This window comes from Salmo salar, chromosome 12 (assembly GCF_965601325.2).
Source record: "Salmo salar chromosome 12, fSalSal1, whole genome shotgun sequence".
NCBI classification, from domain to species: Eukaryota; Metazoa; Chordata; class Actinopteri; order Salmoniformes; family Salmonidae; genus Salmo; species Salmo salar.
Window position 1 is genome coordinate 55820445 of NC_138302.1, and position 15482 is coordinate 55835926.

The following is a 15482-nucleotide window of genomic DNA, read 5'->3' on the forward strand; positions in this document are numbered from 1 at the left end:
AAATAAACCTACCATTAAAATTATAGACTGATCCTTTCTTTATCAGTGGGCAAAAGTACAAAATCAGCAGGGGATAAAATACTTTTTTCCCCCACTGTACATACTAAAAAGTTATATTTTCGCATACTGAGAATGCGTTGTGTGCGATTGTTGTTTCGGGTTATTGGTGAATTTCGGTAGCACACAGAAGCTGAGTGACGGCACCGTCAGTGCTGCCGCAAGTCCCGCCCCCATGGCCAGTGGTGGCATACCTGATTATCAGCTGTTGTCAAAGCCAAAATTAGTATGACATCCAGGCATTTAAAGTACTCTCGATTTTAGAAATGTCACGTACTACTCAAATGGACTACTATTTAGGACGCAAGTATGGGTACTCAGTCACGACCATTGTCTAAGCATGATAGTATCAGAAAATATCCTTACCTTTAAATCCTTCTTCAGGCATACACACTGAGAAGAGAACACAGAAACAGTTGTTTGAAAATAGGATATTTTTATTCATAGGCAAATGCGAAGAAGGAATTTCCGGGTGTACGAAAGAACAAAAGGGAGAAAAAAAATTATTGAAAGAGATGAAAATAAACATACCCTGATAAACATCATCCATTGCTGCAAAATCTGCTATGGGTTCATCAGCCTGAGAGAAAAAGACAAAACACAGATTCAGGAATGAGCAACTGCATTCGCTGATCGTCTCCAGTAATCACGTGACGACGTTTTCACTTTCCCATTAGATACCCATCTGTCCAACACCGGGCGCATCTTTCAACAAAAAGTTCAAGTTCATAATCTAAAATGGGGAGTGTTCGTACCTTCAGACAGATGACGCTCTCTGGGATGACTCCTAGGCTGCCGAGGGTGGCAGAATCGTCCGTGAGACACCGGCCGTCGATCGACAGGTTCTGATCAAACGGGGCCACGGAGAAGGCGTGCATGATCTGAGGGAGGACCATTACAACACACCAGAGTTAGGATCAGGAATGAATAGATTCAGTGTGGTGCAAAGGAGGATATATTATGAATCCCTCGCCTGTATTTTCAGCTCCTTGAGCGTCTGATTGGCTGAGACGATGAGTGCTTTCTCTCCCCGGAGCTTCCTGTGCCTCGTGCTCCTCCTGATCCCCGATTTGCCACCACTGGCCATGGGGGCGGGACTTGCGGCAGCACTGACGGTGCCGTCACTCAGCTTCTGACGCTTTGCCCCGTCCTCTGACTGGACAGAGGGTCATGTGACCAGGAAGCAAGGGCAACATTGGGCAATATTCCATGTCAATCATCCTCTAAAGGGCTTCTCACTTTTACATTATTGGTAAATGGCTTAGAGTTTCCACAAAACTACTCAAACATTCGATTCTTAGAGACTTATGAGCCATAGAAAGTGTAACTGAGGCGAGCGTTTTGTATCCTACCTGGCTGAAATCAGGGTCTCGCTCTCCATCCACCTTAGCAACAGGCTCCTCCCTCTCATCCTCTGCCTCCGACCCGCTCACATTCATCTCAGGAGCTGCATCCTTCAACTACAGAGGAAGACACGAGTTGTATTCTTCTCTGGAGATTCATACCATTTACATATTACACTGACAAGAACCATTTACTACAGAGAGAAAGAGGGAGAAGGGGGAGCGAGAAAGAGACTCACCCTCTTGTCGTCTATGACCTTGCGTACGTAGACTGTGGCTTGTGCATACTCTCTCATGTCCCTCTGCTGCTGGAAAATGAAGCCTTCTCTGCAGTCCCTACACAACTCTGGAAACACACAAACAACTCTCACACAACCCATTCAAAGAGTTCCTCTGGAGATCTCAAAGAATCAAATCACCAACAGTCACACAGTCGAGGGGAAATCACGTGGGCTCAAATCTCACCAGGCTGGGTGGTGTACTCCACACTGGAGCCGTTGGGCGTGGCCTCGCTGATCCGGCAGATGGAGATTGGCTGATCAACCAGGAAGTGTCTGCTGATCACCTCCCATTCGTCGGGCCAGAGAAGAGCTATACTGTGCAGAGGGAACACCACACAACATGAGACCAGGAGGGATGGATGATAAAGACCAGAGAGGTGCTGTATAAAACACAACAACTTGAGTCAAGAGGGGTCAGAGGTCAGTGAAGTCACTCACTGTTGGGCGTCTCCCTTTAACATGGAGTCGAAGGTGAACATGAAGCCTCTATGTGGACATAGGAGCAAACTGTTCCCTACGCTAGACACTGGGGTGGTCTTAGTGGGCCTCCTATAGACACACACAGAAAGACAGAGAGAGAGTCATTCATGCCATCTGACTTTTTTTGGACTGCTTCACCATCCAAACGGTTGGATTTGGAAAGGACTTACCTGATGAACCTTCTCCACTCGTCCACAAAAAACAGAGGAACTATGTAGAGAATATCTGTCTCCTAAAACAAAGATGGGGTTCATCAGTATGTCAACAACATATATATTCAGTTCATCCAATAGTATATTTACTCTAAGAATTGAAGGAAGGAATTGTTAGCCATTTTATTACCAGCGTCCCAGCAGTCTTTGGCCATTTTATTACCAGCGTCCCAGCAGTCTTTGGCCATTTTATTACCAGCGTCCCAGCAGTCTTTGGCCATTTTATTACCAGCGTCCCAGCAGTCTTTGGCCATTTTATTACCAGCGTCCCAGCAGTCGTTGGCCATTTTATTACCAGCGTTCCAGCAGTCGTTAGCCATTTTATTACCAGCGTCCCAGCAGTCTTTGGCCATTTTATTACCAGCGTCCCAGCAGTCTTTGGCCATTTTATTACCAGCGTCCCAGCAGTCGTTAACCATTTTATTACCAGCGTCCCAGCAGTCTTTGGCCATTTTATTACCAGCGTCCCAGCAGTCTTTGGCCATTTTATTACCAGCGTCCCAGCAGTCTTTGGCCATTTTATTACCAGCGTCCCAGCAGTCGTTGGCCATTTTATTACCAGCGTCCCAGCAGTCGTTAGCCATTTTATTACCAGCGTCCCAGCAGTCGTTAGCCATTTTATTACCAGCGTCCCAGCAGTCGTTAGCCATTTTATTACCAGCGTCCCAGCAGTCGTTAGCCATTTTATTACCAGCGTCCCAGCAGTCGTTAACCATTTTATTACCAGCGTCCCAGCAGTCGTTAACCATTTTATTACCAGCGTCCCAGCAGTCTTTGGCCATTTTATTACCAGCGTCCCAGCAGTCGTTAGCCATTTTATTACCAGCGTCCCAGCAGTCGTTAACCATTTTATTACCAGCGTCCCAGCAGTCTTTGGCCATTTTATTACCAGCGTCCCAGCAGTCGTTAGCCATTTTATTACCAGCGTCCCAGCAGTCGTTAGCCATTTTATTACCAGCGTCCCAGCAGTCGTTAGCCATTTTATTACCAGCGTTCCAGCAGTCGTTAGCCATTTTATTACCAGCGTTCCAGCAGTCTTTGGCCATTTTATTACCAGCGTCCCAGCAGTCTTTGGCCATTTTATTACCAGCGTCCCAGCAGTCTTTGGCCATTTTATTACCAGCGTCCCAGCAGTCTTTGGCCATTTTATTACCAGCGTTCCAGCAGTCGTTGGCCATTTTATTACCAGTGTACTAGCAGTTATTACCTGTTATTAGCCATGTACTACCTACTGTTATTACCTGTGGCCACTTGGTGAGTGTGGGCCTGTTCTTCTCCTGGAAGAGGTTGAGTAGGGAGCTCTTCTGTTCTGATGCCATCATCCTGTTCAGAGCCTCATTCTCCTTCCCCTCTCGCTCCAGCCTCTACAAGAAAACACAGGGATATCACACAGTTAACACATTCACATCTTAGTCATTTAGCAGACACTCTTATCCAGAGCGACTTACAGGAGTAATTAGGGTTAAGTGCCTTGCTCAAGGGCACAACTGAATTTCCACCTAGACGGCTCTAACCAGCGAACTTACGGTTAGTGACAATGCTCTTAACCGCTAGGCTATCTGCTGCCCATTAATTGTTTTTTTTTCTTCACAAGGCTAGAAGACAAGAGTAGGGAGAGATGTTTTTTATACAGTATCTCTAATCCCTCTCACCACATCCGTCCGTCCGTCCGTCCCTTCTTACCAGGCACTGCTGACAGGGCTCCTGTAGCTGGGTGAACTGGGGGGCTTTGGGGAAGTACACCCTCAGTTTGGACCACACCTCCTCAGTCACCAGCCGCCGCTCGCTCTCCAGGATACTCAGACCGCCGTGCCGACAGAGGATGTCCTCGTTGAAGGTTTTCATTTCCTCCTCGTCTCCGTCCAGGTTCTCCGGGCCGTACTCTGGAAACAGACAGCAATAGTCAAACAGTGGGCAATGCTTTGATAAAGACAAGAATCAGACAGCAATAATCCTCATGATCTCTGCACAAAGAGGGGAACGCATGTTATGTCTCACCTGACTCTAATAATAATAGTGGAGTTCTCTACTCCACCTTCAGTCATCGTGATAACTGGTCCTTTTCCAAGTTGTACGATTTGTGATCTCTGCTGGTTTGTGTACCTTTAGTAGCAGTGATCTCTGGTCCCTCTCCGTTGGTTTTGCCGTTGCTGTGTTTGGTCTCCTCCTCATCCTCCTCCAGCTGCTCCAAGGCCAACTGTCTCCAGCTCCGCAGAGACGTCTTGCCCGCCCAGTACCCCTCATCACTGTCGGACAGGGGTGAGACGTAAGAACACACACTTGCACAGGATACAATTGCTAGCTGCAGTATTAAACTTTATTTTTTTTATTTTTTTTAATTAAGTGCATTCCGCCTACTTACAAAGTTATGGTTATTTTGACCAACCATTTTACGGACACAAAATGTTGCCATGAATCTGAAGGAGTCAGCGGTTACCTTTTGGGCGGGCACTTGACAAGGTTGGTGACTTCTTTGTAATCCTCGGCCAGCTGGTTCTTTAGCCGCAGCACTCTGCATCTCTGCCCCACACATTCCTCACAGAGAGTTGAGCCTGGACACACAGGGTCACACACAGAAGATGTCAGAGGTTGCAGAGAGGAGCCGAGAATTATCCACTGCACGTCAGCCATTGCAATGGCTCTTACCATCTAGCCTGGGTCCTCCTCCATATTTGTCAAAGAGAAGCTCTGCAGCTTTGACAGAGATCCTCTTGGCCTCCCCCACCTTGTCAGGGTGCAGTTTACCGTGAGAACACAGGAAGTTGCCGTTGTCGATTTCTTTGGTGACCGTCGAGTCATCCAGCCATTTCTTCAGCCACTCCAGAGGCACAAACTCATACTCTTGGCCTGGAAGAGAAACACAAACATGCAGGGTCTGACATTAACAATGACCCACAGGCCCGGGCCAGTAAAAACATGTTAGGCTGGTGGATTTCGTCATTCACTGGCCCGACCGGACCAGTAAATTCTCAGCGCATTTTGCGTTCCAGTTCGACATCAAATAAAAATTGTCACATAAATAACATCTGCAAAATATGTTGTGTAAGCACTAAGGCCAGAGGGGAAGTGTGGTATATAGCTAATATACCACGGCTAAGGGCTATTCATAGGCAGGACACAGCCCTTAGCCGTGGTATATTAGCCATATATCACAAAACCCTGAGGAGCCTTATTGCTATAATAAACTGATTACCATCATCATTAGAGCAGAAAAAAAATTAATGATTTGTCGTACATATGGTGTTCGGTCTGATATACCATGGCTGTCAGCCAATCAGCATTCAGGGCTCAACCCACCCAGTTTATAATGCGGTTTTAGCGACATGTACCTGATCAGTCACAGTCTGCCATTGAAAACCTTTGAAGACAACACACGGAAAAGTCATGTTATTTGTATTTGAGCAATATGATTGGTCTTCAAAGCCCCACCACACTCCCTGTATGTCACAACTTCTCATTCTGAAGAAGTACATACGTTGATGCACTGCACACGGGAGCTGTGCAGACTGCAGAGCAAAAAGAAGCACTCATCCATCCACTCGCTGAGATTATTTATTTTAGGGAAAGTGATTTACAAAAGTAAACCTTCAATAGTGAACATACCAGCAACAGGCTGGCTAGTGTTGATAACATGCGATTTTTAAAAATTCAAATTAAAACTAGCATTCATATTGACAAGCCTACTGCAGTGGAGTGCTGGAGTAAAGAACTACATGTAGTACAACTAGTAATTTAACTACATTTTGCAGTAGCTTGGTGTTAGTTGAACTAAAGTCAAATCTAGGTAGTGTTTACAGTAGTTAACTTTTTTTTGCCATGTAGCTACCAACTGGAACTACAAACTACTTTTTTGTTAAAACAAAAGATGGGTGAAGTAGGCAAGAATTTCCTTAATTTTTTTGTATCAGACCTACCTAATTCTCACTTGAAACAATTTTACATTCTGTAAACATATGAACCCTGTTCTTGCAATTTGTAGTCTGATTAAAAAAAAATCCGAAGCAGTTTGGATATAGTAAACTACTTTTTAAAAGTAACTTTAGTTAAGTAAACTACAGTGCTGTGAAAAAGTATTTGCCCCCTTCCTGATTTCTTTTTTTTGTTGCACATGTCACACTTTAATGTTTCAGATCAAACAAATGTAAATATTACACAAAGATAACACAAGTAAACACAAAATGCAGTTTTTAAATGATGATTTTATTTATTAAGGGAAAAAAGCTGTCCGAACCTTCATGGCCCTATGTGACAAAGTAATTGCCCCCTAAACCTAATAACTGGTTGTGCCACCCTCAGCAGCAACAACTGCAATCAAGCGTTTGCGATAACTGGCAATGAGTCTTTCACATTGCTGTGGAGGAATTTTGGCCCACTCTTCTTCGCAGAATTGTTTTAATTCAGCCACATTGGAGGGTTTTCGAGCATGAACCACCGTTTTAAGGTCACGCCACAGCATCTCAATCGGATTCAAGTCCGGACTTTGACTAGGCAACTCCAAAACCTTTATTTTGTTATTTTTAAGCCATTCAGAGGTGGACTTGCTGGTGTGTTTTGGATCATTGTCCTGCTGCAGAACCCAAGTGCGCTTCAGCTTGAGGTCACGAACTGATGGCTGGACATTCTCCTTCAGGATTTTTTGGTAGAGAGCAGAATTCATGGTTCCATCAATCACAGCAAGTCGTCCAGGTCCTGAAGCAGCAAAGCAACCCCAGACTATCACACTACCACCACCATATTTGACTGTTGGTATGATGTTCTTTTTCTGAAATGCTGTGTTACTTTTACGCCAGATGTAACGGGACGCACCTTCCAAACAGTTCAACTTTTGTCTCGTCAGTCCACAGAATATTTTCCCAAAAGTCTTGGGGATCGTCAAATCAAGATATTTTTTTGCCAAAAGTGAGACGAGCCTTTGTTATTTTTGGTCAGCAGTGGTTTTCACCTTGGAACTCTGCCACGGATGCCATTTTTTGCCCAGTCTCTTTCTTATGGTTGAGTCATGAACACTGACCTTAACTGAGGCCTGCAGTTCTTTAGATGTTGTTGTGGGTTCTTTTGTGACCTCTTGGATGAGTCGTCGCTGCGCTCTTGGGGTTATTTTGGTAGGCCGGCCACTCCTGGGAAGGTTCACCACTGTTCCAAATTTTCTCCATTTGTGGATAATGGCTCTCACCGTGGTTCGCAGGAGTCCCAAAACTTTAGAAATGGCTTTGTAACCCTTTCCTGACTGATATATGTCAGTTACTTTGTTTCTCATCTGTTCCTGAATTTCCGTGGCATGATGTCTTGCTTTTTGAGATCTTTTGGCCTACTTCACTTTGTAAGACAGGTTCTATTTAAGTGATTTCTTGATTCAACAGGTCTGGCAGTAATCAGGCCTGGGTGTGGCTAGTGAAATTGAACTCAGCTTTCCAAAAAATTTGATTAACCACAGTAAATTCATGATTTAACAAGGGGGGGGAATTACTTTCTCACATAGGGCCATGAAGGTTTGGATAGATTTTTCCCCTTAAATACAATTATCACTTAAACTGCATTTTGTGTTTACCTTTGTGTAACATTAAAATTTGTATGATGATCTGAAACATTTAAGTGTGACAAATGTGCAAAAGAATAAGAAATCAGGAAGGGGGCAAATACTTTTTCACAGCACTGTATATGTTTCTTAAGGGGTAGCTTTACAGTAGCTTAACTTGTTACAGTGTAAAGTAATTGGTAAACTATATTTTCAGAGTAGCTTCCCCCAACACTGGTGGTTTTCAACTGGTGTGCCGAGAACATAATCTTGATACATTTGTGTAACACTCACTTATAAAACATGACCTGTGGAATGCACATGGAATTTTGACTTGGGAGCACCAGCGCAGCAAAGATAATACATTGAATGGCAGGCACGTTCACATCTGTATCGTTGTTTCATGTCCAGTTCGCTCAGGCTGTTACAGTATCATTTGAGGGGCGCGCATCACAAGCAAAGTCATTTGTATCATTTTACTTCACCTGTGAGAACCATTAGCACAGGCAAGTCTGATTAGGCGTAGCTGTACCACACAGCCTCTGCCATAGAAACAAACAAAGCTTCGTGTCCGTGGTTGCACCTTTACTATTAAGCAAACCACTTGTCTCTAGCTCAAACCGTTAAAAAAGTGTTAACGTCTAGGAGCAACAACGGCTCAGCCGTGACGTGGTAGGCCATACAAGCTCACAGAACAGAACCACTGAGTGTTGAAGTGCGTAAAAATAGTCTGTCCTCGGTTGCAACACTCACTACCGAATTCTAAACTGCCTCTGGAAGCAACGTCAGCACAAGAACTGTTCATCGGGAGATTCATGAAATGGGTTTGCATGGCCGAGCAGCCGCACACAAGCCTAAAATTACCATGCACAATGCCAAGCTTCAGCTGGAGTGGTGTAAAGCTCACTGCCATTGGACTCTGGAGCAGTGGAAACACGTTCTCTTAGGTGATGAATCACGCTTCACCATCTGGCAGTCCGACAGACGAATCTGGGTTTGGCAGATGCTAGGAGAACGCTACCTGCCCCAATGCATAGTGCCAACTGTAAAGTTTTAGTGGAGGAGGAATAATGGTCTGGGGCTGTTTTTCATGGCTCAGGCTAGGCCCCTTAGTTCCAGTGAAGGGAAATCTTAACGCTACAGCATACAATGACATTCTGTGCTTCCAACTTTGTGGCAACAGTTTGAGGAAGGCCCTTTCCTGTTTCAACATGACAATGACCCTGTGCACAAAGCGAGGTCCATAAAGAAATGGTTTGTCGAGATCGGTGTGGAAGAACTGCACTGGCCTGCACAGAGCCAACTCGTATTTACTGGTTGGTGGCGCTGTCTGCTAAAACAGATGGCTCATAATTCAATGGTTGTGTGTTCTAATCCCACATGGGACAGATCTCTTTACTTTTGAGCCTTTATTTACAATATTTCAGCCCATCCTGACACTTCTAAAAGTGAAAGCATACCTCGCCCTTGTATTAGTTGTAGGTTTTTAATACAGTACCCAAGACTAATCTGTGAGTTAATTTGAACATTGGAAAAAGAGCGACTGCGTAAATACCGCAATGGGGGTTGGATTGAATTGAGCCCATAATCTTCATTTTCAAGGTGATGATTGCACTTTTCTTCTCAACACAATACCGCAATAAATGCGAGTCCACATTTCAACTAGTTTTTCTGCACCCCATGGGGGATTCGAATGTACACTGCAAGTGTAAGATCTCGCAAGTGTACACGGGTGGCTTTCCCCCCGGGATCGAAAATGTTTGCACAACGACATATTTGGGTGGCCTCCAGGACATTCAAATGCCTTGATTCCAACCCGAAATACACAGCAAAATTATTAAATACTTGATCAAACTTATCTTCCAGATTGGAAACATTTGTTGTGGTATTGTGTTTAGAAAGACATGACTTTACAATTTAAATTAGGGCTGGGCGATTTGGCCAAAATCTCCTATCCCGATATAAGTTATTTCATATCCCGATAACTGTACATATCACGATATAGCACATTTTCAGTAAATTCAATTAATAAATAGTTTATCTAAAATGACCACATGTAAAGGCTTATTTCTTATTACATTTTGAATTATACTCAACAAATAAAAATGGTACTTAATAAAATATGAGTATTTCTCATTTTATTTAGAACCTTTGTGCAAATTTTCAATTAAGCATGTAACAAAATATGAATGTATACAATCTAAAAGGGTAAATAGAAAACAGCAACTATAGTTGCAAACAAAATAAATAAGCCTAAAATATATATATTTTTTTTAAATGGTGGGTGGGGGGGGGGCTTGCCTGTTTTGCATGTTAATTTGGCATTAATACGTGTCACATATCAATTTGCATTTGGTACCTTGGGTCGAGTGTTAGCACTAACTCACGAAACCCCTGTTTCTCGACCGTGTAAATTGGGGCCATGTCTTTGCAGATGTAGGTTGTAACGGCAGCTGTTCTCGTTCCATCTTCGTGATTCTTTGCAATATGGTGTGCCGCGGGAAAAAGCTTCTTGCAATGTCTGAGTCAGGGGTTTGTTTTGAGCACTCAACTTTTTTGGGTCTCATCTGTAGACTCTCCGTACTGTTTCACATGTTCCTTGCGTAGGTGGTAAAAGAGGTTAGTGGTGTTTGAGCCTGTTGTCGGGACCGGCCTGCGGCAGATTTGGCAGAGGATGGTTTTCTGGTCCGTGTCAGACTTTTCATACCCAAACCACGTCCATGTGACCGAAGTAGCCCCTCTTTTAGGTACGAGCTCCGTGTCTCCGTGCTCTGTGTCACGTTCACTCTCCTCCATGTTAGTTTGTGTTGCAAATTTCCTTCCACACGGCACGCAAAACGTTGTCTAATTGACAAAAAAATATTGCCGTAAAGAGTGTGATTTGCGACAATTAAATAAACGATAGAGCATAATATGAAACGATAGAAAACCGTCTATCGTCACACGATATATCGTCATATCGCCCAGCCCTAATTTAAATTACTGAAAATGTATGAATTCGGTGTATTGTTAGTCGTTTCGGAAATCGTCTAGGCCTAGATGATCTGGACTGTTTTCGAAGTAAAAACATTAAACCCGTCTTCGAGACTAAAGTCTGCCTACATTATCTTGAAAAATAAATCAAACGTGGCTGCTATATGAAACACAACATAAAATAGAAGAACGTGCCAGAAAACAATAAGTGGATTTGTACTCATTTGTTACCACTTAAGGCGTCCGCATGCTTCCCATTCAAAACGGTTAGAGCATATATTATGATGACATTGTATGACTTTTGTTTGTTTTGGTCTTCGGCAAGGGTTTTGTCGGCTGTTCGTGCACACTACACTTTGGTAGCCGAAGTCTACGCCGCTTCGTCTGTGATCAACAGTAGGGATTCCTCAATTAAGTGTTTGTTGTCATTCAACGAGAAACTCGTTTTCATGCGAATTTTCTCACTTGAGAAATACTACACCAAACATCCTAGTTACAAGTAAAATTGTGTGACTAAAATGCTGACCACACCGCTCGAGACACATGCCCTGCAAAATAAATGTACACATGCATGTTATTCAATCATTGCACCCACGCTGCTCGCGAGCGTCTGCGTAGCCAGGCATTAAAATAGAACTTGGTTCTATTTGTGAAGCTTAACGCACTGCAAGTCCCGCCTCCTCATTGGTTTATAGAAGCATATACCCACATGGGTGATTGAAAGATGAACTGAGGTCCACACTCCAGTCGGTTGTGGTAATGCACCTTAAAGTTGGTTGCCACCGCCATACAAAGAAGAAGACAAAGAAGCCTGAAGGAGGAGAGATGACTAGAAATTAACTCGGTTTACCCTTTCATCTGTGGATTAATTGTCGGAATAGAGGACCTTGTGCATTTCAGGTAAAATAACAACCCAATGTTTACATCCCAGGACAAATTAGCTAGCAACAGCAAGCTAGCTAGCTAAATGTCCCCAAATTAATATAGTTGGTTCAGAGTTCATTTTGATATTTCAACCTGCGTGTCCTGATCGCGCCTGGTGTGGGTGGACAAAATCAACATGCGCGCGAGCGGTCTGGTCAGCATGTAAGACCTTATGTTAGAATAATTCTGAATATTTTGAGGAAGTGGCTACGGTTTCTCAAGAGACAAAGAGTACTATTGCATTTTTTTCTCGTTTTTCAAGTGAAGGTCTTTTAGATTGACGCACAGTTGGATTTTAAGTAATATAAATAATCCCCATTAAAATCTGTCCGTTTAAGCTAGAAATATAAGGTGTTTAGCATGAGCTGAGTCTCAATCCACTGCATCCACCTACATTGACCATCTGCATCTGTGGTGGAAGGTAGCCAAGCTACAGAGGTGTTTGTCAGACAATGAGACACCCTGAAAATCGGTCTTCTCACGAAAACGTCTGTAGCGTTTTGTTCTAGAACCCCCACAAGTGCCACGGGAATTGTACAAAGTCGGCAATGCTGATGTGCCAACTTTGTCTGTAGCGTCCAAACCGTTTGAGCTACAAACTAATATGACCCCATTATGGAAAAGGGTGACTCAAGAACACCATGGTGTTCTCCGATTTGCTCTACAAACCCCCACAAGTCACAGGACTTGTCTGAAAGTAACCCATGCAAATAAATGGAAGTATGGAGGTAGTTTTGTGCCAACAAAAATAAGGGGTGAAATGTGTAAAAAATTACAATATATTTCCTGAGCTTTGTTATATCTCCTAGATATAGGACTGTCTTTTATTACCATTTATGAATGTGTTATTCAATGCGTTTATATTTTTTAATTATAAAAAAAAAAAAGGAACCTTTATTTAACGAGGCAAGTCGGTTAAGAACAAATTCTTATTTACAATAACGGCCTACCCCGGCCAAACCTGGACTACGTTGGGCCAATTGTGCGCCGCCCTATGGGACTCCCAATCACAGCCAGATGTGCAGCCTTATATATGCTATAGTAGTAAAGGACAAATTCAATGTTTTATCAAATCATTTTTTTATTTTAATTTTTTTTATACCTAAAAGGGGTCCTACAATTCAAAATAGCTAAAAGATCCATGGTATATCCATCTCAAAACAATTCCAGATGTATTTTTTGCTATAAAAATCACAACGCGCACGTGCTCATACATTTTCAGTTCGCACATTTATTTTTAGGCACATAGGCGAGTAAAATGGTCACACTGTAGAGTCTTGAAATTCACTCACAGAGATGATGAAGGAGCATCATGCTCCCCCCTCCTCAGTGTAAAGAAATTAGACTGCAACCAACCACAGCACACACAAATCACACTGCCCACAGGCACCGGGAGGCGGGACAGATAGACTGCTAGCTTGCAGTCTTTCCCTTTTGTCGCTCACTTAGTGACTAACAGGCGCCTGTCCTATCAATAGATCGCTAGAAGATGCATATCGTTCATTCTTGCAAGGGGGTTTGGCTGACTTTTTTCTGACTAGCGAATTGAAAAGTAGCGTAGTTAATTTAAATGGAAAAAGTCATGGGCTGAAAATTAGTCGGTTTAGCTGACAGCCAGCGCTAGTGGAAAACACTGGCATTAAACATCATGAACATAGAACTACTACCATATTGTGATATGTCTGGGGTAATGTTTTTACCAACCGTCTTCCGCAGGTAAAAGCTCGTAGAGTTCCTTCACCTCTTCGTGCTTGGCCTTGCCCTTGTCGACGCTCTGCTTGCGCATGTCGGCCATTTCCAGGCACCACTCTTCAAACTTCCTGTTGTCTCGGTCCACCAGCCTCTCCAGAAAGCCTGGCACAGATAGAGGGCTCCCACTGACATCACAGCTCCCATCGCTGGGTTCAAAGGTCATACAACCACAACATTCTAACCACAAGGCCTCTGCAGCAACAAGTAGTGTACCATGCACATTTAGCCAATTTTACAAAAGCAGGGAATATCGAACTACACAGTTCACTAGGGAATAACCTTACTAGAGAATACCTTTTACCACCTATACATTTATTCTTAACTATTTTTATCTGGGGTGTTGACTTGTTGACTATTTGAGTCAAGTATGTCAAAGGTCTGTACACACTGCAGCCCTTTAGCTAGCTCAATTCTTACCTTGCACATAATGTATTGTACTACAGTAATCACCAGGCGCAGTACAGTAGTTAGATCCTCACCTGGCACCTCAACGTTGGTCTCCATGGGGTCAGTGTCCTCCTCTCTCTGGCATTTGTACACCAGCATGTAGGCGTTTCTGGAGCAGTGATATCCTTTACTGCACTTGGGCTTACGGGTCTGGGACTTCACCGTCTCGGCTGGAGAAAGACCATAAGAACAGCAGAGAATGCGTATAAGAGACAAAGTGATCAAGAGTGGAAATGGTGGGACTTTTACAACTAAACAACTGTCCATTTTTAACCAAGATGTATTACAAAACAATACTGCTACAATTCAGGGAAGTGAAGGGAAAGAAAAGGGAGGAGAAGGGGGTACATATGGACTAAGGAAGGGAGGAGCAGGGACTCAGGGTGGCTCACCGATGTCCTCCTCGATGCCCAGCTGTAGCTTCTTGCCTTCCATCTTCTCAATCTCCTCGTCGTTGAACTTGTACCAGTCGCTGGTGCGGGCGTCTCGCACGTGGGCGATGTAGTGACCCGAGTAGGCGCTGACCCCGCGGTGGATCAGGACCGCACTCAGCTCGTACACACACTTCTCATCTTCTGGGGACGTCACCCAAAGAGGCCCAAAAAAACAAACAAACACACACACACACACACACACAGACTAACCAACTTTCCACAGCATGGATTATGTGTGTCTGCAGCCTTTACCATGGGTCGTTCCATTTGATTTCATTCACTTTTTGACCCCACCCTACCATGAGACATCCATGTCTTCATAACTGGAAAAGATAAATGGTTGAGTTTGATATATTTAAAAAAGCTTACAAAACAGGGTTGTCAAACTACTGTATAATTTCAATAAAAATTACATTAAAAAAATGCGTAAAATATGTTTTACCATTTTCACATATGTAGCTTATTTGACATTTGAGGCGTTTGTGTTGTGCCCGTCATCGGCTGAGGCACAGCATACTCTTGAATTCAGGATGGGTGTCATTTCAATCACAGAAATATCATTGATAGAATGGAGATAACCCTTCAGACCACTGAAATTTAGCTAGTAAATCATTTACATTTGAATTACATTTTTTACTTGCAATTACTACCACAAAGATGGCCGCCGTTCCACCCACCATTGAATGTAGACATAAATGGTAATGTCTCTTCGATTATCTATATTTTTATGATTTCAATAGTTTTCCTATGGCAGATTGACAGTCTAATTTTAAACAAATTATATTCCCATTCAAGTCAGTATCTCGGATGTGTGGACCTCCAACCATCTTTGTGCTACCATTTGAAAGTTGAACATTTGAATTGTATTCACATTTTAAAACATTTATCAGCCAAAACATGACACCCACCCTGTATTCAAGAACATGCTGTGTCTCAACCGATGGCGTGCACAACACACTTCAGATTATGCAAAATAGGATCCAAGTAACATATGCAAAAATGAAAAACAAAACTGACTTTACGCATCAAATAATTTGTGAAAGGTAAAAAAATTACTTAATATA

General features: G+C 43.2%; 1 protein-coding gene across 2 annotated transcripts in view; it reads right to left on the bottom strand.

Annotated features, from left to right (window-relative positions):
* The window catches only part of usp48 (ubiquitin specific peptidase 48), a 30597-nt gene that overhangs the window by 3857 nt on the left and 11258 nt on the right, over positions 1 to 15482 (bottom strand). The window contains exons 10-26 of one of the 2 annotated variants that reach the window (XM_045692013.2): positions 14377 to 14556; positions 14017 to 14154; positions 13490 to 13639; positions 5020 to 5220; positions 4811 to 4925; positions 4477 to 4619; positions 4057 to 4256; positions 3615 to 3737; positions 2332 to 2393; positions 2120 to 2230; positions 1866 to 1996; positions 1640 to 1746; positions 1410 to 1517; positions 1031 to 1213; positions 813 to 938; positions 589 to 637; positions 424 to 450 (exon numbers count right to left, since the gene is read on the bottom strand). In XM_045692013.2, coding sequence (XP_045547969.1) covers positions 424 to 450; positions 589 to 637; positions 813 to 938; positions 1031 to 1213; positions 1410 to 1517; positions 1640 to 1746; positions 1866 to 1996; positions 2120 to 2230; positions 2332 to 2393; positions 3615 to 3737; positions 4057 to 4256; positions 4477 to 4619; positions 4811 to 4925; positions 5020 to 5220; positions 13490 to 13639; positions 14017 to 14154; positions 14377 to 14556 — 2154 coding nt within the window. Of the gene's footprint in view, positions 1 to 423; positions 451 to 588; positions 638 to 812; positions 939 to 1030; positions 1214 to 1409; positions 1518 to 1639; positions 1747 to 1865; positions 1997 to 2119; positions 2231 to 2331; positions 2394 to 3614; positions 3738 to 4056; positions 4257 to 4476; positions 4620 to 4810; positions 4926 to 5019; positions 5221 to 13489; positions 13640 to 14016; positions 14155 to 14376; positions 14560 to 15482 lie in introns of both variants that reach the window. The other variant, XM_014131879.3, reaches the window with a different exon arrangement.